This window comes from Erythrolamprus reginae, unplaced genomic scaffold (assembly GCF_031021105.1).
Source record: "Erythrolamprus reginae isolate rEryReg1 unplaced genomic scaffold, rEryReg1.hap1 H_12, whole genome shotgun sequence".
Taxonomy (NCBI): Eukaryota; Metazoa; Chordata; class Lepidosauria; order Squamata; family Dipsadidae; genus Erythrolamprus; species Erythrolamprus reginae.
Window position 1 is genome coordinate 354023 of NW_027248465.1, and position 20361 is coordinate 374383.

General features: G+C 41.6%; 1 protein-coding gene across 3 annotated transcripts in view; it reads right to left on the bottom strand.

The window, feature by feature from the left end:
• LOC139155347 (centrosome-associated protein 350-like) overlaps nt 1-20361 on the bottom strand; it is a 118415-nt gene that overhangs the window by 71514 nt on the left and 26540 nt on the right. For all 3 annotated transcript variants that reach the window (XM_070730482.1, XM_070730481.1, XM_070730483.1), the window contains exons 5-9: nt 4750-4873; nt 3174-3748; nt 2831-2944; nt 2130-2243; nt 371-517 (exon numbers count right to left, since the gene is read on the bottom strand). In XM_070730482.1, coding sequence (XP_070586583.1) covers nt 371-517; nt 2130-2243; nt 2831-2944; nt 3174-3748; nt 4750-4873 — 1074 coding nt within the window. The remainder of the gene's footprint in view (nt 1-370; nt 518-2129; nt 2244-2830; nt 2945-3173; nt 3749-4749; nt 4874-20361) is intronic.

Sequence of the window (20361 nt, forward strand, 5' to 3'; positions counted from 1 at the left end):
TTTATTTATATTATTTTGTGTCTTTTAAAAAAAGGAATACATTAGTAATTCTGCGCTATGCAGCAGCAGACCCCAGCCCCAGGGAGAAGGGATGGTATCACACCTGTGTGGGCCGCTTGTGCAAATGCAGCTTCATGCGCTCATGCACTGGCCATAGTCTGGAATTAGAGGCCCCTGCTGTATGGTATTCATTCAGCCTTTAAAGTGAATTTACCAATTTTTATTTTGTAATTTAAAGATCTGTGTGTGATATGATCTAAAGAATAATTGTTCAGAATTAAGTTCCATTTTGTTCAATATATTGGCATGAAAATGCTCCCACACTCCCACAATCCACACCCCCCCCCCCAGGCAAATATATTTAATTTACCAGATTTAATAGATTTATCTTTTTCATTCCTGTCAGTAGACAACAGCTGAGTGTTTGGCTTCTCTAGTTTAGGCGCTGGACCCAATATTTTATTTGCTAGTCTTTGTCCATTCCGCCAAGATGATGGATTTATTGTGTTGGCAACACCTAAACCAAGAAAAAGGATATAAAACATTTTCTATTTCTTATTGAACAACATACCATTGCTCTATATTTTAAGGAAAGTACATAGATAGAAGTGGCAAGAAAAGGAAAGCATTGCTATCTCACCCATTCATAGAATGGCAGCATCATCTGAAATTTCTCCTGTTCTTCCAAAGTTCCTTCTTCATTGATTTTTACTGAATTAATGCTATCGACTTCCAGGGAAGCTCCACAGAGAACAGAGCAGATGACCACAGCAGAAAAAGGAGCCAGTAAATGGATCAGCTTCCCAAACTCCTCTCCAAAACAAGGAGAGGACCAGGATTACTCTCAAATGCTCCTCAGAGAGGGTCCCCATGAGGAGACTATATAACAGCAGTGTCAGAGTTCTGAGAGCCGAGAGAAACTCATCTCACCAAACTTCGGTTGAGAATGGTTTGGAATGGACATTCAGTTTGGCCATTTCCTCTCTTAATCATTTTTGGAATTGGCTTGTTATTTGCTTTTTGCATAGTGTGAACCTTAAGAAGGGCAGGTTTGACAACAATGGATTATTTTCTTTCAATTGTCAGTGAAAGAGATGTCAGTGTCAGCTATGTATATTTAAGAATTTAAAGCAAAAATTATTTTTCAGAAATAAATAGAAAAAGGGTGATGAGAAAATTGATTGTGCAAAATTACAAATGGACAAACTGTCAGATTGACAGGAAATAAGATTTTGAAACTAAAAATCCTACCTGTAATATATTTTTTTAAATTCCATTAAAATACACAAAAATTATGAATCTAAGTGTGAGAAAAATATGATTAGAGACCTTAAAAGTTGCTTATGAGAGGCAACCGGAAAGAACTTACATTTTTTTAAAGGAGAAGAGGCCTCTAATACAGAATGGAAAAAAAAGTATTTTAACTCTGAAAAAATTCATAGCAACAATGTAAATTGAGGACTACCTATATTGTTCGTTCTGGTAGGTTTTAATGGACTTTTGCTAATTCAGAATGAATAACGAGGCTTTGTTAGTAAATAACAGATAAAAGATGAGCTATGGGATTTTTGGTTGAAATTGTTTACAAATCTTTGTTTGAAAGGTGATAATTTGTTGAAACTGTTTGTATTTGTCTTGATGAAGGAAGAAGCCATTTCTTATTTTTTTCCCTTCTCCCATTTTTTCTCTGCATTTTTATTTTTTTCTTAGCATTCATTTTTTTTTACTTTTGTATTTTAAATTTCTTCCATTTTTTAAATGCTGTCCTTGCTTTTAATCTTTGCTTATCATTAGCTTAGTCTCTCTTTATACCCCTCAATGTTTCTACAGAGAGCAAAACTGAGAAAATCTACAGCACTCTTGCAATAAAGCTTAAGATTAGCATAGGGTCATGTATCTGTAATGCTTGGTTAATATGACACATGCTATTAATATATCATATTTGGGGAAAGAGTAAGCAAGCATGAGGGTGGTGAGAGAATATGGCTGCAGCCTTCAGATACATGGAAGCAATTTTCTTTAAAAGCCAACACTGACTACCGTGAATGAATGAATAAAATCATAAAACCTGTATGCCACCTGATTCTTGGTTTCTCATAATAGTTAAACAAAAAAAAATTACAATGTACCTGATTTAGAATAAGGACTTGAGATTTGTGCAATCTTCTGAGTTTTACGCACTGGTTTGTGTCCTTTTTTCTCTTTTCTTTCAGCAGGTGTCTTTATTGCAGTCAAATCCTCTTCTGAAAAATATGTTGAAAAACAATTAGTGCATCAAGCGAACTCCCATCAAAACTACAGGTGGGTGTTATAGCAACTATTATTAACTTTCAAATCAGAACTCAAGGTATGAATTAAGTTACCAATATTATTATTTTTTCCTTAAATTTATAGGGCTTCGAACTATTAGTTACAGGCTTATGGGTTAAGTAGCTTAAATATATAATATCACTGCTTTTAATGTAAATATAGTGGTGCCTCTACCTAAGAACACCTCTACTTAAGAAATTTTCTAGGTAAGAACCGGGTGTTCAAGATTTTTTTTGTCTCTTCTCAAGAACCATTTTCCACTTACAAACCCAAGCCTCCAAAACTGTAACCGGAAAGGGCAGGGAGAAGCCTCCGTGAGGCCTCTCTAGGAATCTCCTGGGAGGAAACAGGGCCTTCACCCTCCCTGTGGTTTCCCCAATTGCATGCATTATTTGCTTTTACACTATGGGAAAAATTGCTTCTTCTTACAAACTTTTCTACTTAAGAACTTGGTCACAGAACGAATTAAGTTTGTAAGTAAAGGTACCAATGTATTCACAAAATTACTCTGGCTATTTACCTGCCAACTGGAATTCTAAATCTTGACATAACTCTCTACTGAGGTTCAGAAATTCCTCTTCACACCATATCTTTCCATCAGGAGTACGAATCTTGGCTTCTGATGGATTGAAACCTAAAAGAACAGCAAAATTAATTTTAGCAGATTAAAATAGTCATGACATTCTATTTAATTTCAAATCTCTACTACATGGAAGGAGCTGAGAAGTTGCTATCTAAGCACATTCAATATCAAGTGGATTTGTAATCGATCCCAAGAAAGGAACAATAGAAATCTTAAACTTTATTATTCAACCCAGAGATCCCCCCCACACACATATGCATTTTGTTTACAAATTGTGTACCTTTATAGGAGGGAGCCAGGGGTGCTGTTGCCACTTTTCTGATTTTAGGAGTTACTATATTTTCAGGAGCTGTAACGGTTATAGGATGATCAGAATATTCAGGATTATGTCCTTTGATAGTCAGTTCATCTGAAGACTCCCATTGTTTTCTAATTCGTTCTTTTAATTTTTCCAGTTTATCATCATGCTGATGCTCCTTTAAAATATCTAATCTATGGGCACTTGAGGTACTGGTAGAAGAAGCTGAAGATTCTACCAATTGTAATTCTTTTAGTTCTGAATTTGTAGATGTTTTCGTATACTCATCTCTGGATTCTTCACTTTTTTCTTCTTCTAATTTTGTAAGATTCACATCTGAATTTTGCAAAGCATTAATTGCTGGATGGTCATTCAAATAGCGAACAAGTGTTTCATCTGAAGAAGACGGGCTTTTCAAATCTCTGCCATGTAAATCTGGTTCTCCTTTATCATAGATCATGCCACTTCTTTTGGCTTTATTCCCTGCTTCTTTATACTTCAAAGATCTGGCCTCCAATTGGCAAGAGGTTTTATGAGATGGTGACCACTTAGACTCTCTAACGGAAGCACATTAAAACAAAAACAGAAACTCTAATAAACCTATGTTTGTCATAAAACAACTATGAACTTGAGAGAAAGAGTGAAATAATTATAAAATCTTTTTCCTCCTGTCATTGAAAATGTCCTATCACCCAACCCTTGTAATTTTGAAGCCATATTTCTAAGCAAGATAATAATTCCTGTCCTTTATTCAATTCCAAGAATTCACAAACATGGATTGGCATTTTCACTGCCAGATACCCAATGCATCTTGGCTATAAAAAGCCAAACCAAAAAGTCCCCTACAGTACCATTTCACAGCATGAAACAGCATAGGAACTTTCTTAATAATCATGATACTATTGTAGACCTACTAAGCACATCTCTTTTCCCAAAAAGAGATGTGCTAAAACAAGAATGCGCCCTCTCTTTCCAGATAAGAACATAGAGGGAATGTGATATATGGTACTTGCTTCCACCAAACCAGAGGAGAAGGGAAAGCACTTTAGCCTTTGCTATAAAAAGGCAGAAAATATAACACAGGATGGGAAATCTAATTTCAGGATAAAATAGCATCAAAGATTCAAGTAGGATCATTTCACTTAGTATATTTTCTCTCTCCCAAGATCCATTAATGCTATTCCCTCTTTCTTAGAATTGTGATTACTGTTTTTAGAATGCAGTTAGTACAGAGATTTTCAAACTTGGCAACTTTAAGACTTGTGGACCAACTCCCAGAATTCTTCAGCCATTCTGGGAGCTGAAGTCCACAAGTCTTAAAAGTTGCCAAGTTTGGGGACCCCGAAACTAGTATTTTGATAATTTGGTAAAAACATTGTCTTCATTTCTAAATTGCAAACAATAGCATAAGCAAGAACTCTATTTCATGCAATCTCTTTAAGGCGAAATAGTAATCATATCAATAAATTTAAGTCCTTCAAAAACAGTAAATAATTATGCTTACAGTTTGCCTCTATAACCCCTGCAATAGTAAAATGGCAAAATTAATCAAACTCACCTGGAAGAAGACAGGGGCTGACGAAATTCAACATGTCCATTCTTACTCACATTGCTATCCAAAGTGGTAGCACGAAGAGGCTTGCGGGAAGGACTTTCCTTGTTTTGATCGGAAGACCTGCAAGCTGAAACAAAAATCAAGATGTGTTTCATGCATCTCTAGGGACTAAATAAGAAGTCAAGAACAGTGGTAAAAATTAACATTAGATAATATTTCAATATAATTTCAAGTTTGTAAGTACCTACTGAAAAATAATTGATAAAAGAGCTGCATTAATTATGCACACCTATACATATACATTTGAGCTTTTCGTGATATTACAAATAAGACAGTTACACAATAATTTATTAAGCTGGATAAATTGTGACTACTACAAGTTTGTGGTGGGGGAACAGTGTCCCCAGTGTGCAAAATATTGCTTTCAAATTTAGCAGTGTCTGGAACTATATTTGAAATGCTGTTCTATGCTTTACTTGATATTTGTCCAGAGGTTTGGACACTATTCAGTTTCAATTGTTTTGCACTTCCATACTCTACTTCATAGCAACGAGATACTATAATCCAAAGTAAAGGCAGTCCTTTCTGGGTATAATTTTTTAAAAAAATTTCTCTCCACCTTAGGATAAAACATATGTAAATAACAAAACACAATACCAATATCCAACCATATATTTATGCAAAATTTCCATATCATTAATGTGCCTTAAGGGGTTTCTTTACTTACTCTTTCCCTTCCCATAACTTCATCTTTCCAATATTTAAAGTAGTACTAAAATTTAAGAAAAGGCAGTCCTTTCTCACTTACCACTTAGTTAGCAACTGTTCAAACTTCTTTTTTTTATCGTGTATCCCGAAAATAAAACGGGGGCTTATATTTTTTGGAATATAGCCTTGGCCTTATTATTGGGGGGGCTTATTATTTTGGGGGTGTAGTAGGCGGTAAGGGTGAGACTGGATGTCCCATCGCCGCTGCCTCCCCTTCCTGTTCTTGGTGCTTGCCGAATGGCTGGCCTGCCTCAACCACTCCATGGAGCAGGACTTTGCAAGACTTGTTGTACCATTGCATGCATGAACTGCAGGACTGCCGCAAGCTTCATCATCCGGCACAGCTGGGATCCTGCTGCCGTTCGTGAATGCAGTGGCACAAGCCTTGCATAGTCCTGCTCCACGAAGCAGCGACGAGTCCCCACGTGGTGTGACAACTTTCACAAAAATGCCTTTTTAATAATAATAATAATAATAATAATAATAATAATAATAATAATAAATTTATTGTCATTGTCAAAACAACAAATTATCATTGGCAACGAAAGTCGTGTGACACCCAGAGACCAGTTCCACCATACATAGAATCAGAATAGGTAAATTTAAAAATAGAATAAAAATAGAATAAAAATAGAATAAAATGTCCCACCACTACAAATTCCCCACCCTGAACCACTCAACCATCTACATGACAAACCGAGTAATACTGTCCAACAGTTCACTGACGGTGACCCTTTAGTTCGTTGTTAAGTGTGAGTATAGCTCTGGGATAAAAACTATTCAGGAAACGTGTGGTCCGAGTTCTAGTTGTTCTGTATCATCTGCCAGAAGGCAACAGTTCAAAAAGATTGTAAGCAGGATGAGAAGAGTCTTTGAGAATGGTATGCACCTTCCTAGAACAGCGAGATGTGAAGATGTCGTCCAGGGCGGATATCTGGAGCCCAATAATGTTCTGGGCAGTTTTAATAATTCTCTGTAGAGCTTTTTTGTTCACTACAGAGATGCTCCCATACCAAGCTACCAATGCCGTATGGCAGGACACTCTCAATGGTGCTTCGATAGTAGGACAACAGTAGATGCTGAGATAAATTTATCTTTCTGAGCATTCTCAGGAAGTACAGCCTCTTTTGTGCCTTCTTCACAAGCATATTAACATTCATAGTCCATGAGAGGTCCTCTGAGATATAAGTGCCCAGAAATTTGAAACTACCAACCCTCTCCACCTCCTCGCCATTTATGTGCAATGGTGAATATACATCTTTCTTCCTCCTAAAGTCAATTATCAGTTCTTTAGTTTTTTTGGTGTTAAGTGTAAGATTGTTTTCTTTACACCATAATGTCAGCCCTTGTACTTCATTTCTATAAGCAGACTCATTGTTCTTATTAATGAGCCCCACCACTGTCATATTGTCTGCAAATTTAATAATTGCATTGGTGTTATACAGTGGGGTGCAGTCACATGTATACAAAGAATAAAGGAAAGGGCTTAGCACACAACCCTGGGGGGCTCCTGTGATTAGTATCTGAATGGAAGAATAATGAGATCCCATCCTTACTGACTGTGGCCTATCTGTCAAAAAATCCTTTACCCACAAACAAATCCTCTGGTTTACTGTATACCCAAATTAGACATTTTAAAAAACATCCTGTTGGGTAAAATAGTGTTAAAAGCAGAGCTATAATCCACAAATAACAGCCTTACATAAGTTCCCTGTTGTTCCAAATGATTCAATACAGTATGGACCACAATAGACACAGCATCATCAGTTGATCTATTACTCCTATATGCAAATTGGTATGGATCCAAAGTAGGTGGAAGACTAGCCTTAATATAGTTCAACACCAGTCTCTTAAAACATTTCATGATAACAGATATCAAAGCTATTGGTCTATAATCATTAAGGGACACCACTACCATCTGCTTGGGGACTGGTACTATAATAGATGTCTTCAAACAGGTAGGGGTAGAACACTGCAACAGGGATAGATTGAAAATATCTGTGAAGACTCCAGCTAGCTCTGCAGCACAGTCTCTTAACAACTCGTCCCGTGATTCCATTAGGCCCGGCTGCCTTCCGGATATTAACATTCTGGAAAGCGTGTCTCACATCGGATATCTGCAGTAAAAGTGGTTGTCTGTCAATAGTAGGTGTCAGCGACGTACTATCAGTGGTAGATGCTGGAGTGATGGTCGTTCCTATTTCCACCTCAAAACGACTAAAGAATTGATTTAGCTGCTCAGCCAAAGAATCACTACTGCTAGACAGACTATTTTTATTTCTCTGCCCCGTAATTTGACGCAGGCCTTGCCATACCCGACGAGTCTGAATTCTCAAAAAGATGTTCAATCCTGTCTGTATGTGGCTTTAGCATCCCTGATACCCTTTTTCAATTTAGCTCTTGCCTCGCTATACTGTAGCGCATCACCAGAATGGAAAGCAGCATTTCTAGCTCTCAATAAAAGACGTACTTCTCTATTCATCCAGGCCTTATTGTTAGAGAACACACGTACTTGTCTGGTGGTAGTGACAACATCAATACAGCTTTTGATATAAAACAGTACTGTTGAGGCAGGTGGGACATGTTGGGCCGTGAGATGTGCCTCCTACTTGACACTTGTAGCTCCATCGCGTTCCTTGGCATTGTGTCCAGAGAAGCCCATTGTAAAAGAAAGCTTCTTGCACGTTCAATCAAACTTCTCAAACTTTGCAAGAAGTTTTCTTTTACAATGGGCTTCTCTGCTCACAACACTGAGGAACATGATGGAGCCACAAGTGTCAGATAGGACGCAGGTCTCACAATGGGATACAATTTGGGGGTGGCAAGTCAGGTGCGGCGGGGCGTGAGACAAATCTTACTGGAGTTTGGAAGCTCCATGGTTTCTCTTAGAGGGTCTGTTTAGGGGGGGGGAAACCTTGCATGATGCAGAAACTCTTCTCATGAGTGAGTAATTAACAATTTCTCGCAGCGAGAAGACTTTCTTTATTGTCCAAGGGTTTTTTCCTCTAAACAGACCAGCTGAGAGAAACCACAGAGCTGCCCAACTCCAGTAAAACGTGCATCCTATGGTGGGATGCAATTTGGAGGTGAGAGGGCGGGCAGGGTGGGCCACAAGACATGTGTCTTACTGGAGTTGGATAGCTCCATGTGTCTCTTGGCTGGTCTGTTAAGGAAAAAATACCTTCAACAATACAGAAACTCTTCTCGCGAGGGCGAGCAATTAACTTCTCGCAGCGAGAAGAATTTCTGTACTGTCCAAGGATCAATCCATGCCTCACCTCCTCTCTGCACAGGCAGAAAAACATTTCAAAAGGCCGCCAGAGCCAGAACATCTTACTGGAGTCTGTTTACTTCCAGTTCCTGTTGTCGGAAAGCGGAAAATACACTCAGAGTGGCCATTGCCCTGGCTGGGATTTGGAAGCTGAAGAGCTGGTTTGGGGTGAGGAGGAGAAAGGAAGACTTCTGCAGCCAAAAGCAGAAGCAGTAGAAGTCTTTCTTTCTTTGTCTCCCCCAAACTCCGGCTCTTCAGATTTCAAATCCCAGCCAGGGCAGCGGCTGCTCTGCAAGTGCGCTTTCTGCTCTATGGTGATGGTCACTGGAAGCCCCCCATTCCCCGTGCTCCTCTCTGCTCCAATCTCCCCATGGTCCCCCCATCGGAGTGCTGACTGGCTGAAGCACCCACCGGCATGCCTGGAAAGCCCCTCTGCCTTGGGAGTTATCAGATGGGATGGCGATTAAGCTGAATTATTCCTGGGGAAGGGAGCCTCGCAGGATCCTTGTCTGCACTCCCTTCGTCCCACAGGCCCTGCTTACTCTTTCCAGATGCCCAGCAGCAAGATACTGGGCATTCACGCTGAGAACAGCCCCGAGAGACACAGCTAGGCTGGCCTGTCCAAGGCCAGTGCTCCCTGCCTGCAATTGAGCTTGGCCTGCAAGAGGCCAGCTGGCACTCCTTAGGTGGCGGCAGCAAGGGCAGGAACAACACCCACAACGCCTCAGCCATCCCGCCATGCACAAGCAGCTGGCAATCAAACCTGAGCTGATAGCCACCTTCTAGCTGGGCACAGCAGCAGAAGCAGCCAGTGGACAAACCTTTTGGGTGGTGGCGGGGGGCAGTGCACTTAAGATACAGCACCCAGACATGGGACTTTTTGGCTGCATCCTAAATGCCAGAAATCTTCCTCCTTTTTTGCTCCAAGAGACTGCGCAGGTACGATGAGTCTCACAAAGACTCATTTCTGGCGGAGTTTTGAAAAGAAAAAGATATGGGACCATTTGGGGGAAGGTAGTTTTAGGGATGTGCCCTCTTGCAACCTTGGGTGTTAGGGTTAGACCATTTATTTATTTATTATTTATTAATTAGATTTCTATGCCGCCCTTCTCCTGAGACTCAGGGCAGCTCAAACTTTAGCCAAGTGGCAAGGGGCCCCCACTGGGTCTGGCTCAGCTACATGCCAGTCCGAAATTACATGTGTGTCGGGGGCCTGACCAGTCTAAAGGGATGGAAAAGGCATTATCTATGGCAGAGGTCCCCAACCGCCGGTCCGCGGACCGGGCCGTTGGGGTTTTCCAGCCGGTCCGCGGCGCCGCTGCCCTCCCGGCAGAGGACATTATGCAGGACAGGGTGGGGCGTCGGGCAGGGCGGGGAGAATCAGGAGGCTCCTTTGGCGGCTGGAGGCTGCTTGGCTTTGTGATTTTGGCTGGGGGGGGAGTTAGGAAGGTCCTACTTCTCCCCTCCCCCAGCCAAAAACTCAAAGCCTATCGCTGCTGGGGAAGCGGAATTGGGGAAGCCGGGAGAGGGCTGAGCCCAGCCGGCTTCTCCGCCGGCCTTGTGTCCCCCCGAGGATTGCAAGGGCAAGAGAGCCGCGCCTTTCGGCTTCCGGAAGTGCTGGGCCGGGGGTTCGGGGGGGCCATGAACGCCGCCCGGAGCCAATGGCTTCTTTTGGGCTTACTCGAATTCCTGCTGCTGGTAAGCGCGCGCGGGTGGCCGGGTGGGAAGGGCGAGGCGCGAGGGGGAGGCAAGTGGAGAAGCGGAGAGAGAGAGAAGTGGACCAAAAGAAAGAAAAAGGAAAGAGAGGGAGGGAAAGAGAAATGGAGAGGAAGGAAGGAGGGAGGGAGGAAGAGAAGGAAGGAAGAGAAAGGAGGGTAGAAAGAGAGGGAGAGAGAGAGGAGAGAGAAAGGAAGAGGAGAGATAGAAAGGAAGAGAGAGAAAGAAAGAGGGATAGAAAGAGAGAGTGAGAGATGCTCAGTGAGCCTTTCTTTGAAGTTGCCTTTCTTTCTTTCTTTCTCTCTTTCTCTCTTGCTCTTTCATTCTTTTTTCTTTCTCTTGCTTTCTTTCTTTCTCTTGCTTTCTCTCCTTCCTTCCCTCCTTCCATTTCTTTCATCCCCCCTCTCTATTTTTATTTCTCTTTCATTCTTTCTTTCTCTCTTTCTTGCTTTCTTTCTTGCTCTTTCTCTTTCTCTTTTACCTTCCCTTCCTCTATTTCTTCTTTTCTTTCTCCTTTCTACCTTCTTCCCTCCCTCCCTTCCTTCAGTCCTTCCTCTCCCCTTTCATAAGTTTCCTTGCTTCCTTCCTCTGTTCCTGTCCCTTCCCCCTTTCTTTGTTTCCTTCCTTCCCTCCCTCCATTTCTTGCTTTCCTTCTCCTTCCCCCTTGTTTCCTCCCTCATTCCCTTCTTTCACTCCTTCTTCTCTTACTCTCCCCTTTCACACCTTTCCTTGCTTCCTTTGCACCCTTCCTCTGTTCCTGTCCCTTCCCTCTTTCCTTCCTTCCTTCCCACCCTCCGTCCATTCATTCACCCATTCCTCTCTTGATCGCCCCTTTTACCATTCCTTCCTTCCTTCCTTCCGATGTGGGCCCGGGCCGGCAGAGTAGTTTGCTTTTGCACCCCGTCTCGAGCTCCCTTGGTGCCAACCCGGCCCTCCCCACTTCAGAGAGAAGGGGGAGAAAGAGAGAGAGAGAAAGAGAAAGAGAGAGCTAAAAAGAGAAAGATAGAGGGAGGGAGAGAAAGAGATAGAAAGAGACAAAGAGAGGGGGAGAGAAAGAGAGAAAGAGAGAAAGGGAGATAAAAGAGAAAAAAGAGAGAAAGAGAGATAAAAAGAGGAAGAGAAAGAGAGAGGGGGAGGGAGAGAAAGAGAAAGAAAGAGAGAAGGGGAGAGAGGGAGAGAAAGAGGTAGAGAAAGTGAAAGAAATAGGGAGGGAGAGAAAGAGATAGAAAGAGAAAGAGAGAGGTTGGGAGAGAGAAAAAAGAGAGAAAGAGATATAAAGAGAAAGAGAGAGAAAGGGAGAGAAAAAGAGAAAAAGAGAGAGAAAGGGAGAGAAAAAGAGAAAAAGAAAGAAAAGTAGAGAGAGAAAGAGAGACAAAAAGAGAGGGAGAGAAAGAGAGAAAGAGAGAGAGAGGGATAGAAAAGCAGGTGGGGGGCACACCTATTTTGCCAGCCCTCGGATGGGCCATAGGGATCCGGTGTATGTGGAGGGAGAGGTCCCCAGCTTCTGTTCTGCAGAGGGGAAGCCAAAGCCCCCGCATGGGTTATGCAGAGTGCCAGTGTTTGGGGCAAGGTGGGGGGTGGGGGTCTTCCTTAACCCCCATTTCTTTGGTGGGGCTAAGAGGCCTGCCCAGCAGGGCTGATGTGTTGCGGAAGGTCTTGTCGAGGGAGACCAGTGGAGCCCCCCCCCCCCCCGCTCCCATCCCCAGGGAAGGGGGTTCTGGCATCACTGCCACTGGCTTTGGAAAGAAGCCCCCGGCCTCTTCAGGGGGTGGAGGGAGGGGTCCGTAGCACAGGGCTGGACAATGGCTGAAGACAGTTGACTGCAGCTTTCAGAATTCCTCAGCCAGGAATATGAAGAAGACAGTTTGAAAATTTAAAAGGGAAGGAAGGAAGGAGGGAGGGAAAAGAAAAAGAAGAGAAAAAAGGAAAGAAAGAAAAAGAAGAAAGAAAGAAAGAGGAAGGAAGGAAGGAAGGAAAAAAAAACCAAAAGAGAAAAAAGAAAGAAAAAAGGAAGGAAGGAAGGAAGAAGGGAGGGGGCCCCCAGACACTTAGGCTGTATGGGGCCCCAAAATTCCTGATGGCGGCCCTGGCTCCACCCCTCCATAACCCCACCCCCATATGACCAAAGCCCCCCCCCCCCCCCCGGGCCATGGAAAACTGGTCTAGCTTAAAGCCGGTCCCTGGTGCAAAAAAGGTTGGGGACCTCTGATCTATGGGACTACAGGATGAGACTCATGTTCAGCGCAAAACTCCTGAGGTGCCTGGAGGAGGTCATTTAAGTGATAGGAGACATCAGGGTCTTTGCCAAGGTGGTCAAAACACTGCTGGAGTAACAGATCAAACAACACCATGGCAGATGGTATGTGGCCTCAACAAGCAATATGGGCTCCACTTTCTATACAAGCTACATTTGATGGCAGTGCTTATTGGGTTGCCTTGTTATTAGCCAAATAATCAGCCACATGGACATGTATGGGCACTGTTACTCCTCCCAGTGGGAGATGGTAGTGGCAGTCACAACTGTACTCACGGGGGACCTTTTATCGAGGCACTAAGAGCAGAGGTAGTGGGGGGGGGGGGAACTATTGGCAATGAGGCAGAGGCCAGTCGGCACGGACTATGTACGGGACTTTCGTAAACTAGCGGGCCGCCTAAGAACATGGCCTGAAAGAATGCTGGTTCAACAGTTTCGGTTGGGGTTGGACAAGGTGCTGAGGCAAGCATGTGGATTGCCTCCCAGTTTAAACGACTGATTTTGAGCAATGGTGGAGTTAGGTGTGAGCCTAAGGGAATTCAGGTTTCAAGGAGAAGACTTCCAACGCCATTGCCAGGGTTCAAGAGGGGGCAGCTCAATATACCGGTCCAGGATATGCTGGCCCGGAGGCCCTGTTCCGGTGTTTTTGGTACAATCAGATGGGACATTGGGTTGCAGAGTGTCCACTGCCTTTGCCAAGCCTTCAGCTGCAAAACAGTCATTTGGTGAAAATGTGGATCGAACTCGTCCTACAACTGAATGGTCCATGAGAGCTATGCAGACGCCTCAACGGGACACTCCCACCCCCACTCCAGCCAAAAACAGTAAAATGCCTAATCAAATATCAGTGGTGTCAGGCAACAGCGAGGATGAAGATCTGAAGGATTCTATGGTACGAGATCCCATATATCCCTTTATCATTCAGGTGACTATCTAGAACCTGAGCACCTTGAAACATATTCACAAAGTAGCCTTATTTGATTTGGGGTGCACTCAGTGTTTAATACTCCGAGCTATATGAGTTGAGGGAAAATCAGGATATAAAAGGGTTGAGAGCAAGAAAAGGCATTGTGACCTAACCCGAACACCTCTTCTCATCTGGTGGAACCAGCCTTCAGAATTTATTTATTTTATTTTTATTTTATTCATTCGATTTTTATGCCACCCTTCTCCTTAGCAATAGCACTTTTTAACAGAGCCAGCCTATTGCCCCCACAATCCGGGTCCTCATTTTACCCACCTCGGAAGGATGGAAGGCTGAGTCAACCTTGAGCCGGTGACGAGATCTGAACCGCTGACCTGCAGATCTACAGTCAGCTTCTGTGGCCTGCAGTACAACACTCTACCTGCTGCGCCACCCCGGCTCTTATGGGTTATCCTCAATCAATCATCTGGAAGATCGAGTCAGTCATTTACATAATTGCTAGGATCTGCCCTGTAGAACCCCAGATATGATGAATTCTGAAAACTAGACTCATGTGTGGTTCATATTCAGACCTAGTGGTCTTCCACTCCCTGCAGCAGTGAGGCAACAATTTAGAGAAGACAGAATAGATAGATAAGGATATAATTTAAGGGGAGGGACTGAAGGCTGGTTCCACCAGATGAGAAGAGGCATTCAGGTAAGGTCACAACACCTATTCTCCATCCTGGAATGGAACCAGCCTTCAGAATGGGACTTACCAAAGCAGAGGTCCCAGGGGGAGGGGGTAGCATGACCTTGTACTCTATCATCCACTACTTGCTGAAGAACTGTTCTGCTGAAGGAAGCATCAGCTGATGCGCAAGAGTCTATCTTGTATTGTCGAATGAACTGAGACAGCTGTGCCCACATTGCCACTCGACAAATCTCTTCAAGTGATGCCTGCATGGTCGTGGCTGCACACCTGGTGAAGTGAGCTGTGATGCCCATGGGGGCCAAAATATTTGCTAGTTCATAAGCTCTGCTTATGGCACTCCTGATCCAGCACCCAATGGTGGCTGATGATGCTCATGTTCCTAGGGATTGAGGGTGGAAGCCTCTGAAGATCATTTCCATCTTTCTGAGGTCCTTGGTGCGATCTCGGTATATCTTGAGAGCTCTGCGCACATCCAGGGAGTGCCATCGCCACTCAGAGGGATGTACTGGCCAAGCACAAAAGGAGAGCCAAATCAGCTCCTGTGATCTGTGAAAGACTGAATTTACCTTGGGGCTGAAGGAAGGATTGAGTCGCAGAGTTACCTTGTCTGGTTGGAAAATGCACAAGTCCCCTCTGATGGAAAGTTTGGAGATACAACGGGCTAACATGATGGCCACCAAGAAGGCTACATTAATTGAGAGGTATTTTAGCTGGGCCTCTCGGAAGGGTTCATGTGCAAATTCCATGAATGACCGTCAGCACGTAGGAGAAACTCCAGGTTGGGCATCAATGGATGACTGGCGGGCGTAAGTTGGACGCCCCCTTGAAGAACCGATGTATGGATGGAACCCGAGAGAGTGATTCATACTGTTTGCATGGCAGTACTGCTGAAAGTGTTGCTGTCTGCCTGCGAAAGGTATTCGGGATTAAGCCCCTATTGAGACCATGTTTTAGGAATCTTAGGAAATCTTAGGGATGTTTAATATCTTAGGGAGAGGAATGTGATCCGGGGAGAGTCCCTCCTTAGAGCACTATGTGAGGAAATCCTCCATGCATCTGAGTAGATAAGGTTGGTGGATGGGCGGCGAGATGCCTGCATAATTAGAATAATGTTCTGATCGTATTCCTGGTGTCTTAGATCACTCTGCTCACTCTCCATGCAGTCAGCTGTCACCAGTCTCAGTCCGGATGCCTTAGGGATTCCTGAATGAGCACGTCCGGTGAATGAGGCTTTCGCCATGACTGTGTGACCGAGAGCTCCTGGAGGTCTGGAAACCAGGCCCGCTGAGGCCAAAATGGTGCCATGAGTATAAACTCCCCCCGTTCTGACAAAAGCTTTTTTTCCCTCCCATTTTTATTATTTATTTTATTAAGCATTTTAGAAATAATAAAGAAAACAGAAGAAAATAAAGCTGTAAAAAATGACTGTAGAGTCAAAGTAATAATAAAGTAATTAATTATAAATTATGAAATATAATACATTGCTTTAGGAAACTAAAGATTAAAGTACTAATTAAGGATAAATATTAAGAAGCATGGTTAACACAATATAAAGCTAATGATGAACTTATATGGCAAGAGGGCTAAAATATTAAATAGTATTACCGAGCAGGTTCTTCCTTTTAATGTCACGGTAGTTCAGGGATAAAAGTGGCTGTAATACATGAGACAACATTTTGGACAGAAAGCAAGAATAGAAAACAACTAATGCTGTTCATACTCTATTTCTCACTGAAGAATTTAAGTGGAACTAAGAATGTTATATGCCCACAGCAGTGATGACCTGTCATTGTCAATGGCAGTATGACCTATTCATTATTCTATGACAGGGGCATGATTCTATGACAGAAGCCTGGTTCTTTTCCTGCAGACATTTCATTATCCAAACTAGGTATCATCACCACTGTTGAATCAAATGTCTGCAACAAAACCATGCTCAGAGAACCATCATTTCAACCCTGAGCTACAAATATTCTCCTCTATTAATCTGTACAGTTTTTAGAAGCATTTAGTTACATTAGAAAACTTATTAGGATCTATAACCACAGCCTATCCCCTGACTTCAAATGTCAGAAGTGGCACAATACAGCATGATTGCACAAGAACCACTTTTTTATTCTTACGTAAACATTATATGTCTGGCCAAACTCATTTACAGTAGATTGTGCATAACCACTGCAGGCAAGTTGCATCTTTCCTCTCAGTTCTCACTGTGTCTTTTATAAAGACTTAATAAAAAGGAAACAGAGAATTTTGACCACTTAAAAACATAAAGATTAAAAAATAAGCAATGCCTTCAATTTTACTTAGAATATATTTAAATGTATAGATGTATAAATATTTCAAAGTGCAGTATGTTATCTGAAAAAACAATATATTGAATAAATATCACATGAGCAACTGTTTATTTATAAAATTGGGTACTATATTTCTCCCAATAAAAAGCAAGAAGGATCAAGAAATGTGCTTCTCATTCTCATCAACAGTCACTGGAGAAGAAATTTAATTCCATAAAGTTAAATGACTGAAAAGGCATAACAAACCCATAGTAAACTTATTGTGCATAATTATTCACTTTTTAAAATATTTAGATCAGTCAACTTAGATAACTGATTATGTTAACCAGTTTTATAAGCAATAGTAAGACTTATTATGCTGAACCTTTATCTATAATAGAGACAGTCCATCCTGCATTAGTGTTTCCCATTTTGAAAGCAGGGTTAGAAAAAGCTTCCAACAATGATTCCGAGTGGAGAAAACTATTTCTTTCATTTTGGAATGAAAAGCAGAGATGAGAGAATTTAAAGAATAAAGAATTTAGGAAACATAAGGAGAAATTCTTTTTTTTTTTTAATTGCCTTTTGATTGCAAATATTGGTAATATTCTCTCTTTTTAATGCCTAATAGGGCTACTTGCTCTGGCTCTAATTTACAAAAGGGTTTTCATATTAAGTTCAATGTGCTATTCTCCTATAGCAGACTCAGGATATTCTATACTAGGACTTACCACAACTTCTACAAAGCTGCATTTAAAATTAATAATGAGAAAAATAAACTATTAGCAAACATGTGAATATATAAGATCAACCATAATTGAATGGAAATACAGTGGTGCCTTGTCTTACAAATGCCTCTTCATACGAACTTTTTGAGATAGTTCTCCAGCACTCCACGGACTGCATTGGCTGCCAATTGGTTTCTGGACACAATTCAAAGTGTTGGTTATAACCTATAAAGCCCTACATGGTATTGGACCAGATTTTCTCTAGCACTGCCTTCTGCCGCATGAGTCCCAGCAAATGGTTAGGTCCCACAGAGTCGACCTTCTCCAGGTCCCATCAACTAAACAATGTTGTTTGGCGGAACCTAGAGGAAGGGCCTTCTCTGTGGGGACCCTGGCTCTCTGGAATCAGTTCCCCCCAGAGATTCGCACTGCCCCCACCCTCCTCGCCTTCCGTAGAAGTTTAAAGACCTATCTTAGCAGCCAGGCTTGGGACCATTAAACTCTAGCCCCCTGGCCAAAGAGTGTCTTGCTGTGTGAATTGGAATGAATCATTTTAAATGTTATTAGAGTTTTTAAAGTTTTTTAGTTATAATAATTGAATTGTTTAGCTATGTATATTGTATATTGTTTTGATATGTTGTGAGCCGCCCCGATTCCTTGGAGAGGGGCGGCATACAAATCCAATTAATAAATAAAATAACTAAATCCCAAATCAGAAAAGACTTATGGAAGACTATGTTTGTATATATTAATAATGTCAAGATTATTATATGTACAAAAATTTTACTGAAATTTCTACAGTGGACGAATGGGTTGTAAAAATGTCAGAACTCCTGGAAATGGTAAAACTTGTTTGATCAGGCAGAAAAAAAAATTCTTTTTTAAAGAGTGGAAATCTTCTATGAACTTTTTGCTAAAAGAAGAAAACAACAAAATGATATATGTATTTAATGATTCAAACAGATGAGAATTAAATAAGGAGCAAGAGAGAATTCTGGAGGAGTTAAGAGGGAGGAGAAATAGTAGGCTTGTTAAAATCTATTGAAGAGGTCGGAAGTCATTATATTTCATATATATTTCAAAATCTGATTTATAGACAAAATGTCTCTGTAACATGTTTGTTCGTTTTATGACAATGTACAATATAAGATTAATTTAAAGAAGTATGAAATAGATTCCATAGATTATGTACTGTCTTTTTAAATTGTATATATTTTCAATAAAATGTTTTTCAATAGACAAAACCTTATAATAAAAAGGCAATAAAAGTATTGGTGCAAACTACATCCTTGTTCTTGAAATATCTAAAAATATGTAAAACTACAAAATGAAAATACAAAAAGATGAGAGAAAGAGAAATTGCTTTTTAAGCAATTTCTCTTTCTCTCATTATTTTTGTGTCTTCATTTTGTAGTTTTAGAGAACAAAAAGAGTTCTGACAGCTCCTGAGAGAAACCCTCATGGTGTAATAATAACAACCCCTCTGAGAATATCTGGCCTAAAGAAATTGCAGCCCAAAAGCTTAGGCTATAAAAAAATGACAACTTTGTCATTGCCAAGGATTATATTTAATGCAGTGTCTCAAATAGTGGGGCCTTGGGGGACACAAAACGTGCTGGGAAGGGTGCATCACCTCGGGGAATGTGTGTGGGGGGTTTTTTTTCCACTGCAGGGAGTAGGGTTTTTTTTGCACCGAACACCAGCACACAGCAGGACTTATGAAGTGCAGATAACAAATCCTTAACAGACACCATGGAAAAATATTTAATGGTGATGAAAAGAAAGGAGGAGAAGGACGGAACTAATGAAACAAACCTAAGCCTCCAGAAAGCTGAGACGAGGAAAAATGACAAAGCGCATGTGTCAAGATTCCACGTAGCATCCAAACTAAATCAGAGTTCAAGTCAAAGTAATCCTCAAAATTCCAATTTATTGCCGGAACCATCCTGGCACCTGGGAAACCTGAATCTGAGTTACCCACCCAGTTGAAAGTTCACATCCCTTGTCCCCCACCCACAAAGTTGTCACATTGCCCACTCAGATTGTGCCAGTGTGGCAAGTTTCCTTCTGCTTCCCCCAAGGTGGGTGGGCATAGGATGGCCCTGAACCACTGAAAAGAATGCTTTGTGCTGCACCCCTCTAAAGTTCACATAAACATCAGGCCTTCTATAGATACTGTGGCAAGCCGTTATTTATCACCAACCTCTGAACCGGCTTGACAGTATATAGCGCTTGGCTTCACTGTGACTACAGTGGGAGATGAGAAAAGACCAGTATATTTACTGTGTCCGAAAATGTTGGCAGTGGACAGCATGAAGCCAAATAAATTAAGGCATATCTTAAACACATTACACCCCAATCACAGTGATAAGCCAAGTTTTTTCTGCAAAAACGTGCTGAATATTGCAAACAATCTTCCCAGCGGAGAGTTGGGGGGGGCACGTGAAATGTTTACTTCTTCCTGGGCGGAGGGAGCATAACAGAAAATAATTAAGAAGCACTGATTTAATGGGAGGACGAGAGCACACTCAGGGCTGCAATAGAAGGGTTAATGATGATGGGATGTTTATGTAGCCCTTGCTGGCAACTCTTTAAAATCTGTTTTATCCCAGGGTCTCATAGTTGCTCTATACTGCTGGAATAGATTTACAAAAGGTGGAACTAGACTGATTTGATTTAAAAAACTGTGGACTGATGTTATGTGCATGCCTGCATGTACTGTACCCAAACCATTTTATTGTAAATTAAAAGGATGTACTACATAACCAAATAAACAAAATGCTAATGTTATGCAAATTGGAAACATTATGAAGGCAAACCTCTGGGTACAGAAACAAGAAATCTCAGGTAGTTTTTTATCCTGTTTTTCACATATCAGCAATAACAGCATCTGTAATTATTTTCAATGTAGAACTTTTTTCACTGAAAGAACTTAAGATACCCCACCAGCCATATGAGAATTCTACTTCCCAAACAAAATTTT